At 39.3% G+C, this 24,697-nt stretch overlaps 1 protein-coding gene and 1 long non-coding RNA gene across 2 annotated transcripts in view; both read right to left on the reverse strand.

Moving 5' to 3' along the window:
* The window catches only part of LOC310725568, a 224,887-nt gene extending 200,821 nt beyond the window's left edge, over positions 1–24,066 (reverse strand). Inside the window, exon 1 of the long non-coding RNA XR_014533431.1 lies at positions 23,957–24,066. This is a non-coding gene — a long non-coding RNA (uncharacterized lncRNA). The remainder of the gene's footprint in view (positions 1–23,956) is intronic.
* On the reverse strand, positions 2,694–5,043 carry LOC310725525 (uncharacterized protein). The gene is made up of 6 exons (XM_083540543.1): positions 4,895–5,043; positions 4,593–4,690; positions 4,103–4,217; positions 3,880–3,992; positions 3,487–3,601; positions 2,694–2,950 (listed from the first exon to the last, which is right to left on the reverse strand). Exons 1-6 carry the CDS (start codon positions 4,917–4,919, stop codon positions 2,775–2,777), a joined length of 642 nt encoding a protein of 213 aa, XP_083396669.1. The 5' UTR covers positions 4,920–5,043; the 3' UTR covers positions 2,694–2,774.
* Positions 24,067–24,697: the final 631 nt, after the last annotated feature.

The raw sequence follows: 24,697 nt of genomic DNA on the forward strand, positions 1-24,697 counted from the left end.
TATAGATACTATAATTAGTGTTGCTGCACTAATATTGCCAGATATTTGTGGACACCTGACCACACGATTTGTAAAGGTTATTTTAACACCCCATTCCACATTGAGTCCCCATTTGCATACATGAAAAATTTATCCTAAAGGTGTTCAAAATGGTGAGGTGATCAGATCTCTATAGCAAGCCACTCAAGATCTTTCTCTCCAACCCACGTAAAGCCATTTCACCATGCATGTTTTTATGCTGAAACATTCAGTTCAAGTGAAGGAAAAATAAAGTAACTGCATCCAATGACATCTTATACAATTGTGTGGCTCTAACAGTTTGGGGAAGAAGCACATGTGTCAAGGTGAAGTCTGGTGTGCGAGTATGTACTAAATGTGAGCTAAGAAGTTTTCATTGTTTATCCTTTTGATCTGCTCTAATGGATCTCAGAAACAGTAAAAAAGGAACATTGACATTCAGTTGGTTCAATAAAAAACAAAAAAAAACAATTAATGTTATATATAATAATACCAAACCAGTGAAGGCAACTGATTTCTGAAGTGTGTTTTTTTTTTTTTCCCCCCATTGCATTGCAGCAGGAGCTTTAAACACGCTCCGTGACACCCAGTGGGCAGATCATCTCCGAAGCTCTTCCGAGACGCCAGATCGCTTTGTTTCCCTCTTGCCTGTGCGTAATTAATGGGCTGTAATCATGTCGAGGATTATGTGTCACGCTCTCGAAGAAACTCTCCACCCCTGCAATTAGCGCCATTATACTCGTCGCAATCAAAGCAGCTTCTATAAACACCAGTGTCTGACAAATATTTACCCGCTCGCTTCTCGTCATGTAATTGGGGCAAGACATCTATCTATGGCTTTGAATTGCACAAATTAGCAGGTGCTGATTGCAGCTTATATTCAGCACAAAACCTCGCCGCACACGCGTACACTCCTGCTGAGTGCGTTTTTAAAATTTTGAAAAAGTATTTAATATATTACATGCGAACCGATTGAATTTTAAATTTGTAGTGTCCTTTTAATTAACATTCAGTAATTAAAGTTAACTCGTCGTTAACTCTTATTTTATGTTTATTGCATGTCTGGCCACTAGTAGTGCTGTTTACTGTTTAATTCAAGACAGGATCGTATTAACACTGGCATGTTATCTCTTATTCACAGAGGAGTGTGGGGTAGAAGTTTATCTAGCGATTATGGAAGGAGTCTCCAGTGTCAGCTCTAACACTCAGTGGTAAGGTGTGTGTGTGACTGACCACCTGGCAGGGGGGAACAGAAAAAAGTAAGCAAAAGCGTTATTAAAGCATATCTCATTAGACGAGCCTGTAGTTTTTTTTTTTTTTTTTTACAATTTGTCTTGCATATGTCAGAATTTGGGTGGACAGAACAATAGGTGTATGCATTTTGTTTTATTGTTTTTATGACCACAAAATTGTTCTTAATATGGTACTACAATTGTAACATAATACGATAACGTGGCATTCAAATTAGAAAGACGCATCACAAAATAACAACCCCCCCCCCCCCAAAAAAAAAAAAAAAAAAATCCTCCCTTATGTACAGTAGGTTCACGCAGAAGTTTCCTTCGTTTTCGTTTTGATATCGAGTTTACAGGAATTCACAGCCTGTACGTGTTCTAATGGAACCAAAAAGCACATGCCAACTAGTTTACACCTCAATAGTTATATAGCCACCTACTGGCACAAGACTCAGGAGAGAACGTCTTTAGCGTTTTAGTGAACATTTACATGAGGGAATATCCACAAGGCTCTAATGGTTATCTGTCCCAGTCTTGAGCGAGTAGAAAATACAGGTATAAACAGCCGACCAGAGGGCAGACAGTCGCCGCGAAATCCGGGAATGAGCACAAATCAATTTCAGTATCGTACTTCCCCAGGGTGTGTCGTTTAATCGGCTCAGGCTTGGATTACAGTATACAGCAGGTTTCTTTCAGTATAATTTATAGAGTCGTGTGCAATTGTAAGAAAAGGAACGGAGCTAAAAGATGTTTCCGATTATAGTCAGAAGTGGAATGATCTAGGCCAGATAAGGATTTTTGGTCTTTTGTTTGATCTGGGGTTTACTCAATCACAATAAGTTGATGTTTAGACAGACTGCAATTGCGATTTCTGTGTTTGCCAGATATACTTATGATAAGTTTAATAAAGGAGAACCAGGATTCTATTACAAGCAATGCATTTTTGCTCAAGGCTCATTAGACAATGTGAACATCACTCACGATGCAGTGGAAAATACAAAAAGGAAACATACGAGACTGAAAACACCAGTGAAAATAAGTGACAATGAAATCTTTCTGCTTTCTTGTTAATGCACATTCTATGGTATTGGGACGTTGAATTTTTTCAGGTTCTTCCTCAAACTGTGAGCACAAAGTTGGACACACACTTGTATAGGATGTCTTTGCATGATTTTTTTTTTCCCTCACTTGAGCTAGGAGACCCAAACCTGTTCCAGCATGACAATAAAAGCCAGTTTTTAAGCCAGCCTGACTGCACCCTAGCCCTCCTCACCTCACCTACATCAGTAGATGAACATCTGGAACATCTTCCCAGAGGAGTGGCAGTTATAAAAGCAAATAGGGGAGGTATGTTCATAAAGCACATTCCGATCTTATGCTCAGGTGTCCACAAATTTTTGTCCAAAATGAAATGGAGGACTTTCATTAATAGACACAAGATTACAATGCGCAGTTATGGATTTATTGCTAAATTCTGTATTGGGTGTTTCTTATACACGTTTTAATGCAAACGCTATCATTCTATCCACACACGAAACACCTGTGCATGTAAGGCCCTTGAATATTCTTAGCACTCAGCTCATTTTCGAACGTGTTAATGACTTCCTCCTCTAAAGTCGAGTTACTTTTAGTCATCCAGCAGTCCTGGTTCACGGGGAAGTAGGCTGAAGACGTGGCCGATATTTGAATGTTGGACTCTGGAGAGTAAAATGAGAAAACTATTATCACCATCTACTTGGATATTGACTGGCGTATGTGTGTGTGTATATATATATATATATATATATATATATATATATATATATATATATATATATATATATATATATATATATATATATATGACAGGAAGTGTGAATTTTATTAATTAGTGAAATGTGTATAATTATGATTTGTGTAGTAGAAGCTACACAATTCATATGATTCATTTGTTTATTTGATTTCCATAGAATCTCCACATGAACTAAGCTCAGAGTAAAAGCTGTATTATGCAGTTTTCATGCGTTCCCTTTCCACAGTAACATGATGAGCTTGTGATTATGATGTAGCTTTTTTAATAATAGCAATAATAATTATAATAGTAATTAAAAGATGAATCAATAACTTGATGTATACAGAGAGGCTGGATAAAACAGGATAAAGGTAATGATATATTGTGCAAATTTTTGCGCAATTTTTTCTCTCTCGATGATTGAAATCAGGTCGAGTCGACCAGCGAGAAGTTTTTACTCACTGTTACAGACGGCCAGCTTGTTGCCTCCCACGTACTGAGTTGTCCATGTGAAGCCGGTGGCATCGCTGCATTCCTCATACAGCCTAGAAGTCCTCAGGAAGCTGAAGTCATAGCCCTGCAATGAGGAACACACTGTTAATGGTGAATATTAATTTTCCACATTTACATTAAGAATCAAGGCAGCAGATTTTATAATTTTTTTATTGTGTATGGTTGAAATATTTACAATATCAGATCAGTGAGAGAGTTTTATTGTAGACATAAACAAATCCCACAATTGATCCACAAGGGGGTGCTTCTGTGTCACTTTTAGATTTTGTATTATTATTATTATTATTATTATTTTTTTTTTTATTATTATTTTTTTTTTAAATGTATTTATTTATTTTGTACCTCGTTGCACATCGGCTTACAGTAGCGCTTCCCCTTAGCAGACACACAAACTATCCCTCCTTTACTCTGTACTGCTGGATCTGGGCATTCCTTAGGTGTGGCATCCTTACACACTGGATAAAAACGACAATGACAACAAAAAAAAAGTGAGCGAGACTTTCTTCTTGATCAGAGAATGTGAAAAGTCTTAACATTGCCCATATTCACTATAATAATGATTCACCTGATTTTTGATTTTTCTTACAAGTATCCATCAAGCGGTTCAGGTTGTTGAGTATTGCTGCATTTTGGCTTTCGGTCCATTGAGCAGCGAGTGCTTTCATACATTCGTCTGAGATCTTAAAGGAGAAAAAAGGAGAAGCAAACAGAACTACGGTCGAAAGGTGTTGATAAATTTTCAGATTTTCAGTGGCAATGGAAGGAGTCTCCAGTGTCCGTGTGCAGGGTTAAAGAGGATGGTGGTATTTTTGTAGCTATATTTCAAATGATTTGCTTATTTGCTGTGGTTATAAGTGGGATAGAAGACCACATGATGACATTACATGGGATATAATATGAGATATTAACCACGATCAAGTGTTCTTATTATTCTTTTTGTCCTGTCTTGATTTTTAGCCCCATGTTTTGAAGCATAAGCGTTTAAGACAGTGGTCTATATACAATCACAGTTTTTAAGCATTCCAATTCAGGCAGGATTGAAAAGTCAGCAGTACCTTTAGCTTCTCTGAGAACTCTTCATAGGACCATTGAGAAGAGGTGCATTGGTCTGTGCTCAAATTGGTTTGTGCTCGAACAGCAGCCGAGGAGAGCACTTAGCGACACACACACACACACACACACACACACACACACACACACACACACACACACACACACACACACAGTAACAATCAACCTGTTGTCACAAAGCATTTAAAGCGCCTTTGGGACCAGGCCTGCTGAAATGAAAACCCTTGTTTTCTCTTACAGGAGAAGAAAAATCCAAACACACATCGATGTTAAATCTGAAACGTACCTATAAAGAGGGAAATCAGTTTCATCGCTACAGTTTGCGCAGCGCCACGTTCCTCGTTCTATCCAGTGGAAAAACCCCCCAGCTTACTCTTGTTTGCTTTTTTAGGGGGTCATGTTGTTTACTTACTTTCCCAGATTGCGAAACATTCCTGATCTGTAAATATGATTTTGCAACATTGAGTGTGGACACATTGCCTAATTATATTGTGAAATAATATACCTTTGGTCCCAGGATATAATTTGTCCTTCAGTCAACATGTAAAACACACACGAGACATGTCAGTCCGTGCAGGATTTCTAACCTCATTCAAACTCCGACTTTATCTTCGTAAGGGAGATGAATTTGAATAACATCGTGCAATCGTCTGCAACGCGTGGACCTGCTGTACGCTTCGGAGAAAAGCACGCTGTGTTTTGGTGTAACGGAATTTCTGCTCAGCTTGACTGAGTATGGCTATGATTTACTGACAGCACATTGTGTGTGTGTGTGTGTGTGTGTGTGTGTGTGTGTGTGTGTGTGTGTGTGTGTGTGTGTGTGTGTGTGTGTGTGTGTGTTTGTGCATGTGTAGGTGGATGAAGCTCGCTTCTATCTTGGCTCAGTCTGACAGTAGCAGGTGGGGAGGAGCTGACTCTATTGACAGCGTTTCACATTTTCTTCCTGTCTTATGAGACATACAGCACTTTTTCATGTCAAAATTGTCAGCTAGTCAAAATAAGATCTCTCCACCCAAAATACACTATATGGACAAAAGTTGGTGGACATCTGACTGTGCTTTTTTAAATCCCCATTCCACATGATTATATGGTTATAACAATCTCCACAAGGTAGTTAGTAAAGTCAGGTACCAACGTAGGTGAGGTGAGCAGGCTATGGGTGTAGTCAGCATTCCAATTTATCCCAAAGTTGTTCAATAGGGTTGAGGTCAGAGCTGTATAGCAGGCCACTCAAGATCTTTCACTTCAACCCTTGGAGCTGGCTTTTGTGCACAGGGGCATTGGCAGGCAGGAACTGGTTTGGGTCTTCTAGTTCAAGTGAAATGAGAATTTCATGCCACTACATCCAAAGACATTCAATACATTTGTATACCTTCAGCTTTGAGGTAACAGTTTGAGGAAGAAACACATATAGCTGGAAAAGTCAGGTGTCCCAATACTTTTTGTCCATTGTGTATTTGATTTTGCAATTAATAATTAAATGAATGCCAGGACACCAGGTTTCTTGTGCGTAATAGGTATTAAAACAGTCCTCGTTGTTTAATCATTCGAGTAACCTGTGACTCTTCTGGGTCCAAAATAATTGATTTATTAATTTGTTTTTATATTTTTTAGTTGTAATTGTCTTGGTTCAAATCTCAACCCCAAAGTGATAATAGATCAGAGTCAGTTTGTTCCAAGCTTGTTTCCATATTCACATATTCACTACATATTCATAATCTTTCATCATGGGTAATTCTCTGAATTTGACCTTCTTTACATTCATTTCTATTTACGTTCAGCTGCTACGCTGCACAAGCAAGCAGCACGCTTGTCTAAGCGCCTCGCTTGAACACCTACCAGTTTGTGGGATAATAAATATTCACGCTGCCGTGCTGCCGAGACATATACTTGTTTTAAATTGTGCCTCAAAGGAGAGTTAACTCAAACAAATTAAATACTTATAATGAGTTTTCCCCTTGAGATTGAAGATTAACTGTAGAGCAGCAGTCGTATGGGTCAAGCACCGTATTGAAGTATGGCTGCGGTTGATGGGTTCACTAGCATACTTCATGTACAGTGAGCATTTAAACACATTTCCAGATCTTGTTAACATAGAAATTCAGGGAAAAGCATTTGCAGAAAATAGACTTTGGCTTTGAAATTCCAAAGGTTAGTGTGTGTACATGAACACCAGCAAAAAAATGTGTGAGCACCATTGTTACCCTAATCCTCCTGGGCATGGAATCCACCAGAGCTGCACAGGTTGTTGCTGGGATCCTCTTCCACTCCTCCATAATGACATCACGGATCTGCTGGATGTTGGACACATGGTGCTTCCGCTTGAGGATGCCCCACAGGGGCTCAATTGGGTTCAGGTCCGGAGACCTGCTTGGCCACTCCATCACTTTCAGCAAGGCAGTAGTCATCTTAGCGGTGTGTTTGGGGTAGTTTTCATGTTGGACTCATCATGGTCCTTTTGTGTTTGGGGTCTTTCTCGTTAATGCAGCCCCAGACCATAATGCTACCACCACCATGCTTGACTGTAGGCAAGACACACTTTAGTTGGTACTCCTTACCAGGGTATAAATTGTTTTGGATTGGAAATGAAACAGTAAAAAACAGGGGAAAAAAAATAAACACATTCCTACTTTGTGTATTTGCGTTGGTCTGTGATGATGGCAGATGACAGTGCAGCAGAGCTTTCAGCTTTTCTCTTTGTAATACAGGTTCAATATGTTGCCTAAATCCAATGCTCTATACAAGCTGTAATGTTTTTTTAAAGGCATCCTAGTCCGTCTTGTACAAATGTAATTAGATTCAGTTCCAGAGAGTTTCAAGGATCGATGCTGAATGTCTGGCCAGACAAGGAGAGAGAAATTCAGGCTTTCTTTTTTATTCCCCCTCTGCGTTCTCTCTGTCTTTCTCCGAGTGTGGGTGGCCTGAAAACACAGCATGTGTTGGGTAATATAGCATAGAAAACGTCGATGCTAATGAGAGACCAGAGCACCTTCGTAGATTAATATTTCAAAGGAGCTGAAGTACAGTAGCTGTAGTTGTGGCTCCAGGAGAGCAAGAATATATATATATATATATATATATATTATATAAACCCTGCCATGAAAGCAGTGTAGATGTTGGTAAAAGATTTGGGAAACTGAAATCCTGAATAATCCACAGCAGCTATATGACAGCATACGAGATGATAAGCATTGAGTGTTGCCGATTAGGAGGCAAGATCTGGGCAGAATAAAGCACTGAAGCGCCGCTGCATCAGTGTTTTTAGTTTCACAGGTCCCAAGCCTATAAAACCTCATGCTACAAAAAGTTGTAGCATGTTGTACTCGAGATCGGAAGGTCTTTAGTTTAAATCCCAGCACAACCAAGCTACCCCTGTTGGGCCCTTAAGCATGGCCCTTAACCCTCAACTACTCAGGTGTATAAATTAGATTTCTAAATCACTTTGGATTAGGGTGTCAGCCAAATGCACACCAAATCCCCTTTAAACCCACACTTATCTTCTTATATGGTGCTCTTGTGATAATTATTTTATTTCATAATTTGACAAATGACTCCCTGCCATGTAAACCTACAAAAGCCAAATTTTTTCGCCACCAGTTTATTGGCGTATTTCTGCGTGATCTATTAGCCGCCAGCAGATACATTCTGAGAAAAGCCCTGCTCTATATAACCTTCTGCTATAAGGCCAGTCAAGCACAAAAGCAGTGATAATGCAACAAATTCCCATAAATTACAAACACCAGACTCCCCTCCAACCCCCGTACGATCCACACGCACTGCATCACGTCTCTAATGGGCATATGAGTTATAGGTTTAATTCCAATCTTTACACTGCTATAAATGAAGCCATTTGAATAAACCACAATGGCTCATAAAAGTGCCAGGCAGGATGGAGAGAATCCTGTTAAAATCTCTTCCCTATTAGATTCTGTCTTCTCTTTACAGCCTAAGATGGAAGTGCCCGAGTGATCCAATGTGACAGAAAGAGCATTATAGACACTGTTCCGTGTGTGTGTGTGTGTGTGTGTGTGTGTGTGTGTGTGTGTGTGTGTGTGTGTGTGTGTGTGTTTTTCTTCCCATTCCATGAAATGAACCTGCAAAAAAACTAATACCTTGTTTTTTCCCTCCTTTTTTTTTTTTCTATTCAGACTTCTTTTTTTAATACCTTGATGAGGTTGAGTTTTGCCTAAAGTCCTCCATGATTATTTCATGAATCAACCCAAGAAATTGACCAAGTTTAGGAATGAAAACACTCTGCATGGAATGTGCATTTTTATTAGTTTTACCATGTTTTCCAAAAGCAATTTGGATTTTTTTTTCCACTTTATATCACTTGAAACAGTGCTTTTATTTATTTATTAAACTCAGTGAGATTTTTTTTTTCTTACTCTTTTTCTTCTTATTGTTTGCATGCTGACATAATGATGACTTCAGCCTTCACTGATGGGGAATTTTACCGATAGCTTGGTTTGGATCGTACCTCGCGATAACCAATTAATCAGCCAATCATTTTTATAATGGATACTGGATAAAAAAAAAATGTACAAACACAAATATTAATATATGAAATATGACTAAACTTATTAAGAAAAAAAAGTACAAAATCATCAAAGCGTGCTAAATGAAATAAATCTGCATGTTTTATTTAGTAAATATAATTAAATAATAAATATAAATATGACTTGCCTCTAGAGGCCGCTCTTGTAATGACAATCATAATAAATGTAAATCATAAAGAACACGTTATCTGCCGTCTTTCACATGCATTCATTCAACTTTCACGTGAGTTGAGAGATGCTCACGGTCAGCGTTTAGACATGTAGCCATCACTGTAATTTTAACTCTTCCAAATGCCTTTCTTGTGTTTCTGGTATGCTGTATGGATTTTTGGTTCAGATTCCCAGAGGCCCCACACATCCATTGGCCTGTTTTGTGTCCTTTGTTGTGTTTTATTGTTCCTTCGTTGATGCTCCTTCTTATGTTCTGGTTACTTTTTATAACACTGCTGGTGTTTCCAAAATCAGTATGAGGCAACGGGTGTAATGGTACACAAAATTCACAGTTCCGTAAGTACCTCGATTTGTAATTCAATTTCTTAATAATAATTTTTTATTATTATTACCATTTGTAAACATCGACAGTTTACATTTAAAAAATGTTTTATATAAAATACCTAATATGTAAAATACCTAATATGTCTAATATTTCTTTTTTTTTATCAAATTAAATGAATAAAAATAGACTTTTTTTATTATATTGATTCAATTGAGTAATTGATAACATTTCAATAAAATTAAATAAATGTGAAAAATAAATTCAAAAGTTTACATTTGCTAGACTTGGGTAATTACAGATTTGGATACAGATGTCTATGTGAATGCGTGTGTGTGTTTTACATTTAATATTTAATTTTCTAAAGATATGATCTACTTGACTGTTCTAGTTATTTCAGCCCACTTTAACACGTCTCCATTCTTTCCATCCTTCATTCATTCACTCCATCGATTAGGCAGATTTGTCTGGATTTTCTCCTTTTCTCCTTTTCGTTCAAATTCTTGAAGCTGGACATAAAATGCTAAATAATCCATATCGCTAGACTGTCGTTAAAACTGAACGGAGTTCTTCTCAATCGTATTTCCGTTACGGAGTGAGTAGCCACAGTGACACTGCGCTATCTATAGATTATTTTAAGTAAAAAAAAAAACAAAAGGAAAAAAACGTTACACTGCGCTCAAAGTGTAAGGCGAAGACTAAACAAATTTACGATCCACCACTTAATAAGTTCATAATGGAACTTGAACACGTGCACCAGACCGAAAACCCTGTACCGAAGCGGTTCGGGAACGAATACGTGCACCGTTACACCACTAGGTTGCCAGCTTTCAGAGAAACACCTCTTTACTGGAGACTTTCCCATGGTGGAAAAACTCTTGACACTAAAGCGTCCTTGTGTAACTCTCATACAACATATATTTATAATGAAAATATATTGATGGTTATACAGTGATACAACATTTATATGTAAAAAATGTTTGTTTGGTTTTGTTTATGTGGAGCATTGACTATACAAGTGCTGCACAAGTTGTTAGGATAGAAACAGGAGTGTATTCGAGTGCAATATACAGTGAGGAAAATAAGTATTTGAACACCCTGCTATTTTGCAAGTTCTCCCACTTAGAAATCATGGAGGGGTCTGAAATTGTCATCGTAGGTGCATGTCCACTGTGAGAGACATAATCTAAAAAAAAAATCCAAAAAGCACAATGTATGATTTTTCAACTATTTATTTGTATGATACAGCTGCAAATAAGTATTTGAACACCTGAGAAAGTTAATGTTAATATTTGGTACAGTAGCCTTTATTTGCAATTACAGAGGTCAAATGTTTCCTGTAGTTTTTCACCAGGTTTGCACACACTGCAGGAGGGATTTTGGCCCACTCCTCCACACAGATCTTCTCTAGATCAGTCAGGTTTCTGGCCTGTCGCTGAGAAACACGGAGTTTGAGCTCCCTCCAAAGATTCTCTATTGGGTTTAGGTCCGGAGACTGGCTAGGCCACGCCAGAACCTTGATATGCTTCTTACAGAGCCACTCCTTGGTTATCCTGGCTGTGTGCTTCGGGTCATTGTCATGTTGGAAGACCCAGCCTCGACCCATCTTCAATGCTCTAACTGAGGGAAGGAGGTTGTTCCCCAAAATCTCGCAATACATGGCCCCGGTCATCCTCTCCTTAATACAGTGCAGTCGCCCTGTCCTATGTGCAGAAAAACACCCCCAAAGCATGATGCTACCACCCCCATGCTTCACAGTAGGGATGGTGTTCTTGGGATGGTACTCATCATTCTTCTTCCTCCAAACACGTTTAGTGGAATTATGACCCAAAAGTTCTATTTTGGTCTAATCTAACCACATGACTTTCTCCCATGACTCCTCTGGATCATCCAAATGGTCATTGGCAAACTTAAGACGTGCCTGGACATGTGCTGGTTTAAGCAGGGGAACCTTCCGTGCCATGCATGATTTCAAACCATGACGTCTTAGTGTATTACCAACAGTAACCTTGGAAACAGTGGTCCCAGCTTTTTTTTAGGTCATTGACCAGCTCTTCCCGTGTAGTTCTGGGCTGATTTCTCACCTTCCTTAGGATCATTGAGACCCCACGAGGTGAGATCTTGCATGGAGCCCCAGTCCGAGGGAGATTGACAGTCATGTTTAGCTTCTTCAATTTTCTAATGATTGCTCCAACAGTGGACCTTTTTTCACCAAGCTGCTTGGCAATTTCCCCGTAGCCCTTTCCAGCCTTGTGGAGGTGTACAATTTTGTCTCTAGTGTCTTTGGACAGCTCGTTTGTCTTGGCCATGTTAGTAGTTGGATTCTTACTGATTGTATGAGGTGGACAGGTGTCTTTATGTAGCTAACGACCTCAAACAGGTGCATCTAATTCAGGATAATAAATGTAGTGGAGGTGGACATTTTAAAGGCAGACTAACAGGTCTTTGAGGGTCAGAATTCTAGCAGATAGACAGGTGTTCAAATACTTATTTGCAGCTGTATCATACAAATAAATAGTTTAAAAATCATATATTGTGATTACTGGATTTCTTTTTTAGATTATGTCTCTCACAGTGGACATGCACCTACGATGACAATTTCAGACCCCTCCATGATTTCTAAGTGGGAGAATTTGCAAAATAGCAGGGTGTTCAAATACTTATTTTCTTCACTGTATTACAACCGCATATACCATCATTGTCATTAATATCGAAAATCAGTCAGCAATTTCTGATCTGACAACTCATTAGTGATGTAGTATACCAGTGGATATTGCATCAAATGGTGTGTAATACATACATAATGACCAGACCACAAGAAAAATCATTACGATGGGTCTCTTTTCTAATGATGCTATGCTGAACCACTTAGCCTGAAGATGTTCCCCATAGCTTGCGTTAGTTTCCGCAATGAAAAAATAATGAAGAAAAGGATAGATTCTTGTGTCCAATATATAGATCACAGATGACACCAATCACCGGCAGTTTATCTTCTCCCAAATTGTGCTCTGTGGGAAAGTAAAGAAGGCACTGTAAAATAATGCTTTATACGGTGGCCTAAAATGATGTATGATCTTCTGATCTAGTCTTGTGCTGTTCTGCACTATTATACTGACCTCTGCACCATTTTTCGATCCGTCCGTTATAGAAGCCTGCTCCTTATTTAAAAAAAAAAAAAGAAATGGCTTGTTAGCACCATATATTCCTCCCAGGATCAATAGGCTTGTTTACTGATTGTATCAGGGCCAGGTTATTATGACAATCAAGCCTGCCATCAGATGGGGAAAGAAGAGTGACATGAATCAGGCATGAAGCATCAGTGCACCACAGATGACATGAAAATCAGCCCTATTTATTTAGTTCTTGTCAATAATTCCCATCCCAGTACAACCCGGATCTTTATTGTTGATTGTACAGGTTTTACTGGCGCAGGTGGCGAGAGCGAAGATTCCAGACTGTGTGAGGGGGAAAAAAAGAATCGCTGGAGGCCACTAAATACGTGTGGTCAAGTGGAAAGGTGCGAGACTCCACGGGATCAAAAGAAAAGCAAAGGAAAAAGACGTGAATCGCGTAAGATTTTCGGCGACGCCGAAAGAGATCGGTAAGGACAGATGTTCAAACAGGAGGACCTGCTGCGAGTGTCATGGCATGCAAAGAAAACATTTATAAATCAGTGGTGGGAACTCTGACGGGAATCAGCGTGTTATTGTTTTGACTTCCGCCATCCAAATTCAGAATTCCTCACAAATTAAAACGGGTGGAGGAAAAAGGTCTCGACCCCAGTTAAGGCCATCTGTGAGCTGTTGAAACAATTTCAACAAGATTTTAGGACCTCTGACCCTCGCTGTCGTTTCGGCCTACACAGCTGAACATGCTGTTGTGGGTTTAAATGATAGGATCTTTTTTTTTTTTTCTCGTTTGTATCTTGACGGCATCGGACGGATTTGACCTTTCCTGGCCACAGAAACTTCTCATGCAATATAAGGAACACCTACTTGCATCTGTGTACTCGCTGTTCTCCATTAATATGTTGTAATTTCTTCTACAGATTGTTCAGAATAGCACATAAATTGCCTCGTGTGGCTCGGGGTCACCTCACACGCTTCCTGTTGCAACGCTAATCAGATTTAAACTTGTTGCATTCGGTGTACTCGAAGGGTTCTGCAGTACATTGAATGCCATGTTATTGGTACAGATACACTATATTTCCAAAAGTATTGGGTCACCTGACCTTTCTGTTTATAATGTTTCTTTTCCAAACTGAACCACAAACCTGGAGCCACTCAATTGTACAGGACGTCTTTAGATGCGCTATAATACAATTTAGTGTTCACTTGAAACCCAAACCTGTTCCAGCATGGCACTGCCCCTGTGCACAAAGTGAGTTGAAGATCTGGCTTCCATGCTTTGGAGAGGAAGATCTTGAGTGGTCTTCTAGTGTATAGAGCCCCGATCTCATCACTACTGAACACCTTTGGGATGAATTGAAACACTGACTGCACCCCAGGTGTTCTCACCTACATCAGTACCTGCGTTTTGTAACACCCTTGTGGCTAATGAAGACAAATATCCATAAGCAAACTCCAAAATCTACATCTTCCTTGAAGAGTGGAGCGAATTATAAGAGAAAATTGGGACTAAATGCATTGCTCAAAAATCACATAATATACCTATGATCAGGTGACCCAATACTGTGAGAAATATAGTGAGCTAATGGTATGAGGTAACTATTTGGACATTCCAGACTTTAGAGGGGGTGGATTTTTAAACCCCACATGCCTATCAACCCCCCAAAATGCTAGCGAAATCCTTCAAGTTTAAAAATGTCTAATTTATTGAAATATCAGGTTCTGAAACAATTTGCTGTCTAATTTGCTTTTATAATTCCCTCCACTCTTCTGGGAAGATGTTCCACTAGGTTCTGGAGTGTGCTCATGGAGATTTGTGCTCATTCAGCCACAAGGGTGTTGTAAATGCAGGAACTGATGTAGGTGTTTAATGCCAATGCATCCAAAAACATCCTATACAATTGTGCTTCAGCCTTTAGCTTTTCGATAACACTAAGAGTGGCTGGGGTTGGTTCCCTGACCAGGGATCGAACCCGGGCCTCAGCGATTCATGCTGTTTATTAGCCCCACCTGTCATTTCTTAATTCCCCACTAGAGGGATGCGCCCCACACTTTGAGAACCACTGGGCTATGTCAAAAGAATTATCAAGTAGTTACCAGATGTTGCATCTTCTAGTGGGGTATCTACTGTATAAGGCGATAAATAAAAACAATACGAAGTTTAAACACTTTCGAATCCCAGTGTATAAACTCGGATCGAGAAGCTATTTTTATTCTAGAAAGCTCAGGTTCTGCTGTCGATCTTTCACTTTCCCCACTGCTTATAATGCAAGTACTTTCTTTGCTTCGAGGTGGAATATCTCTTTTTTTTTCTTCTTTTTTTTCATCAATGTTTCAATAAAAGTCCTGCCTCTTAAGGCAATATTCAGGAAAGCACTTCTCTTCCAAATGACTTGAAATGCAAAAAAAAAAAAAAAGCCCCGCTTTTTCAGCAACTGACCCGCAATCATTTGCACCACAGAATCAAATCAGCGTCAGCCCGTGCGTGATGGATGGTTGCGTTGTAATTTCAGCTCCAGAAAGACACCCCACACGGTCAAGTATGTGGCGAGAGGATTTGAGTCATACCTCAAATATTTTGGTGATGGATGCTCCTTTGTGTGAAAATACCTTTTTTTTTTTTTTTTAGTTTTTTTCGCTTGATAATTCATGATGGCATCGTAAATCTTATTTGGCATTTTTTTACATTTATTCAAAGGACTTATTTCTCACAGAACTTTCCCACTCTGAAACCCTTTAACGGAAGTGGCCCTGATTTTTTTTTATTATATTTCTTCTCTTTTTTTTTTTTTTTTTTTTTAACTTTGGAACGATTGAATTCCAACTGGTACTGTATGCATAGTGCTTCTTCAGTCCGGATTAATTCCCAGATTAAAATCCGATGAGAGTTTAAAAGTCAGAGAGGTCTCCAAATTATGTATTTATGAAATAGCTGGCAACCTCAACTACATAAACTGTAGGTTTAGGTGATTTCAGAAGGTAAACAAACAGCATACATGGTGTATTCAGGGCTCGACAATTTGTTCTTTCAGTTACACAACTGTATTGTGTGAATGCGATTATCTGAGGATTTAAAAAATAAATTCTACAAATAAATACATTTGTCCTCCTTACGGCCCAGAAAGACCTCTGTTTACTAAACATGAGGGGAAAAACAATGGTATTTTTTCTTTCCCCTTTTAGGTTTGTTCATACCTCGAGCTAGTGCTATTCAAGTGTTCTGGATGTGCTTTAGCTCAGAGCAGGGATTTAAGAGGCTGGAATCGGCACTCCTTAAGGTGGTGGTAATCCATCTGACCTACAAAACAGCGGGATGTTCCTTCTGACGGAAAAAAAAGCTCGAAGGGAGCTTTTACTTCTAAAACAGGATTTAAAGTGTTGACTAGAAAAAAAAACGTGCGAGGAAACGAAGAAGGTTCTCGACAACCGTACACCACTTCTTCGCAGGGTGAGGAGTGATAGTAGAGGTTGAGCTGTTATTTTTTTTTCTTCTCGTACCTTCCGTGAAAATCATTTTATAGCTCTCATAAATAGGTTTTGCTCTCCCTCGCCGTACACCGTGTTGTTAGGAAAGACACTGATTTCATTTGTCGTGCTTTCGTGTTATTCAAGTCTTCTTGGTACACAGGAATTTTCAGCACCGTAGACACAGTGGTGGATGAAGTAGAGACACACTGAGTAAAATATCACTCCAGTAAAAGTGAACACGCTCCCTTTGAGCAACAGTACAAATAAATTCCTTCAGATGTACTTATGTATCCAAAAGTATTACGGCTGTAACGTCCTTTTGTCATAAGACTCCACTCCAGTTTGTGCGAAAAGACTCTCAGCACACAAATCTATTAATAGAATAACATTAATGAGTCAAACACTGATTGACACTATTAAAGTGATCATTATTTTTAACGACTTTAAAAGAATTGCGCAATTTCTTCCATCATTTGTTCCTTTCGCAATGCTCTGCTTGCTGTTGAACTGATGGTGATAAGTAGACACCAAAAAGCGGCAATCAAAACAAGTTCAAAACCGAGTGCGCGCTCTACCCTGATTGGTGGCTCGCTGAGTGCTTGACGTTTGTATCAGCTCATAAATAAGAAGGAACGAAATATTTTGCAAAATGTAGCTAAGATATTTGACTGAAATAAAGTGAAGTTAAAGTCAAAATCTCCCCAAATGGAAATACTTCAGTTAAGTAGAGATACGCAAAAAAAGCTACGTAACGATCAAAATTGACCTCGTTACTGTCCACCACTGCTGAGAGCTGGATCGGATAGCAAAGGACTCCATGAACGCGGAATTCTTCCACACATTAAACACACATAGGTCTAAAAGGCTTACAGGTTTATTCCGCACTGATTGATATAATTAATCACCGTCTAATTGTCCGTCTCTTCGATTATTTCATCAACATCCAGGATTCGCTTTGATCAGATCAGACTACTGTGATCAGAGTCACCCGACGTCTACTTCCCGCTATTAAAACACCGAACACATCCCATTCCACGAGTGTGAAATCACGCTGTAACCACATTTCACTCAGAATTAGCTCTCCGCATATGATAAGCCTAATAAATGAAGGCGATTTACATGCTCGCGAGTGAATAATGCAAAGCCACACTCTAGTCAGGGCGCAGTCGTGCTGACAAGAGTGCGTGAGGCAAAAAAGCACTGACAGGGCCGTCATGGCATCTGGCATTTCTGTCTCATATGGCGTACACAAATCCACAGCATCAGAGCAGCTTTGGCTCTAAGTAGAGAGCAGCATTCCTGCTGGCATTGCACTCCAGCAGATGCTTGGTTAAGTTTACAGTCTTCTCTTTCTTTTTTTTTGCCTGAAAATGTCACCCATGTCGAAATCTGTGTCAAAACACGCCTTTCTTAGACAGAAAAAATGCTTTTGGATATGACCTGATAAACCCTGATTCATGGAGCACCACACTGGGGGTTTTACAATATTTCTTTGAATTTACTCAGTTCTTTCACCTCAAAGCACTACACATCTTGATAATGTTATTATACACACAGTAGAACCACCTGTATACGCTGCACATTATATGCACTGATTTCACCGATTTGGACCATGGCATGCCAGATGGGTTCAGGTTCAGATGAGCTGCTGGTTTTCCAAACATCTGTTCTGTTTTGGTGAGCCTGTGTCTACTCCAGTCCCAGGTTTCTATTCTTAGCTGACACCAGTAGAACCCAGTGTAGTATCATGCACTTGGAGCTCATCCACTTGAATGTTTGACGTGTTGAGATGCTTTTCTGCCCAACACAGGTGTAAAAATTTGCTTTTGAGTTTCCCTAGACGGCCTGTCATCTCTAACCAGACTAACTGTCACTCAGTGACATTTATTTTCTTCCCCCTCACCATTCAATACAAACTCTAGAGCCAGCAGATCCCAACAACAATGTTAAGATGTTTAAGCTCCAAAACTCTTTTGCGTTTTTTTCACACTTTAAAATTCGTCATCAAACACCGTCACACTGCAGTGTTTCTCATTAAACACCATCTCACTACAGTGTTTCTCATCAAACACCATCACACTGCAGTGTTCCTCATTAAACACCATCACACTGCAGTGTTTCTCATCAATCACCACCACACTGCAGTGTTTATCATCAATCACCACCACACTGCAGTGTTTCTCATCAATCACCATCACACTGCAGTGTCCCTCATTAAACACCATCTCACTAGTGTTTCTCATCAAACACCATCACACTGCAGTGTTTCTCATCAATAACCATCACACTGCAGTGTTCCTAATTAAACACCATCACACTGCAGTGTTCCTAATTAAACACCATCACACTGCAGTGTTTCTCATCAAACACCATCACACTGCAGTGTTCCTCATCAAACACCATCACACTGCAGTGTATCTCATCAAACACCATCACACTGCAGTGTTCCTTATTAACCACCATCACACTGCAGTGTTTATCAATCACCATCACACTGCAGTGTCCCTCATTAAACACCATCTCACTACAGTGTTTCTCATCAAACACCATCACACTGCAGTGTTTCTCATCAATAACCATCACACTGCAGTGTTCCTAATAAACACCATCACACTGCAGTGTTCCTAATTAAACACCATCACACTGCAGTGTTCCTAATTAAACACCATCACACTGCAGTGTTCCTAATTAAACACCATCACACTGCAGTGTTCCTAATTAAACACCATCACACTGCAGTGTATCTCATCAAACACATTCACACTGCAGTGTTCCTTATTAAACACCATCACACTGCAGTGTTTATCAATCACTATCACGCTGCAGTGTTCCTCATCAAACACCGTCACACTGCAGTGTTCCTCATCAAACACCGTCACACTGCAGTGTTCCTCATCAAACACCGTCACACTGCAGTGTTCCTCATCAAACACCATGCATTACTAGGTGGATGTCCTGCATCATTAATAAACAAGCTTCAGTTAGTTCAGAATGCCGCAGCAAGAGTTCTTACTAGGTCAAGAAAATACTATCATATAACCCCAATCTTATCGTCCCTACATTGGCTTCCTATTAAGTTTCGAATAGACTACAAACTACTGCTACTCACTTATAAAGCACTAAATGGTTTGGCTCCCATGTATCTATCCAGTCTCTTAACACGCTACAATCCGTCACGCTCCCTGAGATCTCAAAACTCTGGGCTTCTAGTAGTTCCTAGAATAGCAAAGTCCACTAAAGGCGGTAGAGCATTTTCACATTTAGCTCCTAAACTCTGGAATAGTCTTCCTGACAGTGTTCGGGGTTCAGATACACTCTCCCAGTTTAAGTGCAGATTAAAAACATATCTTTTTAGCAAAGCCTACACATAACACACATCACATCACAACCTTGTGCTCCAGAACATCTGATCACATGCACATTATCAACTTGTGCTGTTAATATCATGAACAGCAGCTACGCTAATTCCTCTCCACTGCTTCTCTTTCTCTCCCCATCCCGAGGCTTCCTGAGGTTTGGCCAGCTCCAGTCACGTCCCACCTCGTGAAGATTATGGACCTATGGATGATCATGGAGAAGTAGATGCCGAGTGTTTAAAGGCCCTGGCATGGAGAAGCTGATGCTGGATCTATGATGATCACAAATTGTTCTGTATTGTTGAAAGATTTATGACCAAACTTTTGATGTCACCCATATGAGGATGGGTTCCCCTTTGAGTCTGGTTCCTCTCAAGGTTTCTTCCTCATATCATCTAAGGGAGTTTTTCCTTGCCACTGTCGCCACGGCTGCTCATCAGGGACAAACGCACACTATTCACCTTCACTGTTGTTTTCTGTAAAGCTGCTTTGAGACAATGTCTGTTGTGAAAAGCGCTATACAAATAAACTTGACTTGACTTGACTTGACCATCACTCTGATATTTGTCTACCTGCAAGTTCTAACATTTTACCTCGCAGCTGTTTGCTTGTGTTTGGTGTTTTTTTCTGTGCTGCTTTTCCCCTTACAGAGCTGGAAAGCTCAATAATTAATTTAATTGCTTGTGTTTATGGGTCTCACAAGGTTAAAATTGGAGGCATGTGCATTTTATTACGGGAGAGCGAGACAAAAAAACGTGTTCTTGTCACAAGGTTGTTTAATAATGATGATATTCGGGCTAATAGGTGTGCACTGTAGCTGTAATATCTTACTATTGTGCTTGTGTTATTTCATCATTAATTGTTGCCCTAAAACCAGTAATAAGATGTTGGAGCAGTGTAGAATTAGCGCTATTAGACAGATCTGATGATTTGTGCTTCTTGCTAGAGAGTGTGTTAGGAAAGGGAAAAAACAACCCTTTACAAAAAATCCTGTTCTCGAATTGCCTTTGTGTATTTTTGACCTTTTGAATGTCGGCGTTCTGTAATAGTGGAGGAGTTGTTTCAAAAAAATTTAACGTATTGCTCAGTGGTTAGAGCATTTGGATCGGATGACCACTGCTGGGCCCTTGAGCAAAGCCCTTACCCTAAAGTGTTTAGGTGTTTAACTGCAACTAGGTTTGCAAAATTCCAGGAATTTTAAAGAAAACATTCCGTTGGAATTAACAGGAAAATATAGGAATTATTGGGAATAAACTGCGAAATTACAAACTTGCAGCAGGTGTTTTTGTTTATTCGTTACTGTGATGTTGTAGTTCTTTCTTTCGCTGGTCCAAATATAATTTGCTGTATTATGACAACAAATGAGACCCACATGCAACAGCCAATCAGCTTTCTGTTAGTGGCGCAAATCTCTCTTTGGATTGTACCACAGACGTAAAACAGATTTTATTTTTTAGCTATCGAGAAGTGCAAGTTTAGCGATACTCGGCTTGAAAAAAAACATTATTCGAGGTTTGCTTAAGGCCGGTTGTTAAAACCGTATATGTGCGTGTGTGTGTGTGTGTTTGCGTGTGTTTTTGATGTTTTTGGACACATTACCATTTTTTTTTCAAGCCTGCATTTATTTGATTAAAATTACAGAACAAAGCAATAATATTGTGAATTTTATATTAAGAAACTACTATAATTGTTCCACTTAAAATAAAATTTGTAAAAAAATATATTCTTTGCCTGCATGTCAGCTTATGACCAAGCAAAATGTTTATTATTTATGTTTGTATATAAAGCAGTTTATATAAATGTACCCAAATTTCAAAATAATTCCCATAAATTCCTGGCAAGTTTCCAACTGGGAATATTTCCAAAAATTCTTCAGATGAAGCTCCTACGGAACGTTTCTGGAAATTTTCCACCACTTTTCACCTCGATTAACTGCAATTGATGTCAAGTCAAGTCAAGTTTATTTGTATAGCGCTTTTCACAACAGACATTGTCTCAAAGCAGCTTTACAGAATGTGTAACTGATAACTGTAAGGCGCTCTGAACCGTGTGATCGACGCCAGTTCTGACGCTCGATTGTCCGAGCCACATGATGAAAAGCCGGACCAAATCTTCCTTACTGTCTACTTGAATCGCTCTTGGATATTTTCTGCTGCATTCACATATGAACACGCTCACATTTGCGACAGATGTTGACGGCGCCGGGTGTATGGCGTATATCGGGTCTACGCGCGATTCAGGCCAGATGAAATCTGCCCAAGAACACAATGTGACCAGAGTAAATTATCTGTCAGTCTCTGGGAAAGGGACAGTGGTTACTGAAACGTTATCAGCTTCGAGTGTGACAAGTCTATTTCCTGCTGATTTGATCGTAATTTCATAGTAATGGTTTCTTTGTACTTGGCTTCTTTCTCACCCTGTTGTCACCCAGAGAGCAGAAATAGATTGACTTCACATGTAAACATGAGGAAGCCATTATTTATTGAAGTGTGTGCATGCTTCTTTGTTCCTCGACTCTATTTATGGTGCGTGTGGGTGTGAAGGCGAGATAGAGAGAGAGATGTTACTTGGCATCCAGAAATGAAAAAAGATGTATTCCACTGTATTTTATTTATTTATTTATTTTTTTCTCTTCTTCCATTAAGTCTACGTGCAAACACGGTTTGCAGCTCTTCCAATCCTGGTGTAACTAGATCACAGGAACTGTTCATCCAAAAAAGAAAGAAATAGATGTGCTTTTTTTTTTTTGTACCTGTTATGTGTTTACTTGTTCAGTGTGGCACAAAAACACAAAGAAAGGATTTAGAGCTGGAGAGATGCTAGGGCATTTTGCCGTTTTGCAGATGGAGTCTATCAAAGGTTCGGTCCGATGCTATTTATCTTTAACAATCCACGCTTTTACGCTGGCTTACCATTACCACGTTTTTTTCTTTGACAAAGCGACACTTCAGATCAGAGAATTTCATCTGCAGTATTGTTGTATAGTGTCGTGTAATGACGGGTCAGAAGGACCACTTTAGCGTCATATACTATATGATGCCGTAAGTCTCTCATGATGTGGCCATGAATGATGAGGGCTTGACACCACTCCTTCTCACCTTCTGGGGTTTGGAGTCCAGGGCATTTTTGATGGCTGCAGTGTCTGATTAGAAATGGAGTTTAAAGGAGTGACCTAATTGTTTTGCTCAAGCAGTATGAAAAGTGTTTATAATTAGACTTCGGTTTGTTTCTGGTTTTAAATCAGATTCACACAGATTCTGCAGTTTCATGACGCACACCACTATACAGTCTGACTCAAGACGTTCGCTGTACATGCAAATGCAAACATGCACTATTCACAGATGCTTCAAAAAGAGATAGACATACATATACAGTAGGGGTGTAACGGTACACAAAACTTACGGTTCAGTTTTTAAATCACAGTTCGGTACAGAAAGGAGAAAAAGCGCGAGAAGAAATGCAAAACATACATAAAATCGTTTTATCTTTGTCTTTTTTTTTTTACGCAGTTTATTATTATAACAATTTTTGCACATCAACAGTTTACATTTCGAATTTTTTTTTAAATCAAATTCCTGTTAGGTTTAAATATTATATAAAATTATATTTTATATTCTTTTTATAAACATAAAAGATATAAAAATATTGAATAAATCGAATGAATGCAATACATGTTTTTATTTTATCGATTGAATTGAGTAATCAATTAAATTGGCACAAAGTAAATTGATTAATAAAATGCAATAAATGGTCAAATTTTTATTACCGTATTTTCCGGACTATAACCCTCTACTTTTTCCCCACGCTTTGAACCCCTCGGCTTAAACAATGAAGCGGCTTATTTATGGATTTTTCCGGGTTTTTCCCGGTTTCACAAACTTCATGCCGAAAAACTGAGCCCCATAACATTAGACCAATGAAATTGCCGAACGGGTTCAGGTGAACCAATGAAACTCTTTATATTAAATCAGATGCGCTCCCACTGAATCGGGCCGCACCACATCATAAATATGGATGATGTTCCTCTGACGTTTGACCTGCCGCTCACTCGGACTGTCTACAGGAAATGCGAATCATTCGTCACGCTGAAAACAACCGGACATGAAAAAACGCACTTCACCTGTGTTCTGAGCTGCACGGCATCGGGAGAAAAGTCACAGATGGTGATTTTTAAACGCACGACGATGCTAAAAGATAAACTCCCGAGAGAAATTGTTGTGAAAGGAAGGAGGAAGACAGTGAACAATGACTTTCTTGGTAGGCTACTGTTTAGATACAAGCCGTGTAACAGACACTGTCTTTCATTAAAGCCTGAGTAAAGTTCATTAGTTTCAGTGTAGACACCTGCGGCTTATAGACAGGTGCGGCTTATTTATGTTCAAAATAAGAATCTTTGTCAAAATCAGTGTGTGCGGCTTATATTTGGGTGCGCTTCATAGTCCGGAAATTACGGTAGTTTACATTTGTTGTTAGTATTACATTTGGTTTGTAAAGAGATCAGATTTGTTCTATTTAACTCTTCTACTGACCATCCTTCATTCACTCACTTCCTCTAAATGTGGATTTTCTCATTTTTAGACATTTTTAAAGCTGGACTTTAAACCGGTGGCAGTGATGCGCAAAACAAATTTTGTATTTCGCTAACTCGGGTTTCTTTTTTATACCCTTGGCATTGGTGTGTATGTTTTCAACTTTAATTAAAAAAATAATAGTAATAAACAGTGCGCTTAACGTGCAAGGCGGAGACTAAACAAACTTAATACGTTCCTGACGAAACTCGGATTTTAACTCTGTTCCGCACGTAAATGTTTTCGGTTGTACCGCCTTGTTAGCGTGTTTCCATTCCATTTTCGGAAATCCTGATGCCATGCCGATTGGGTTCGAAAAGTTTGGCCAGACTAGTTCGAGATGACAGGAGGACTATGCAAGTTCAAATTACCTCTCTATGCAACCACTGTGAGCAGAGAAGCATTTGTGAGGGCTTTTTTATTCAATTTTGAACTGTCTAGTTTTGCGTCTGTGCCCACTCCAGCCTCGAATTCCTGCATCTTTCAAATGGAGGTCATCTGCATTAAGGTTTGAAAT

The sequence above is a fragment of the Silurus aristotelis genome (genome assembly GCF_946808225.1).
Source record: "Silurus aristotelis genome assembly, chromosome: 4".
Taxonomy (NCBI): Eukaryota; Metazoa; Chordata; class Actinopteri; order Siluriformes; family Siluridae; genus Silurus; species Silurus aristotelis.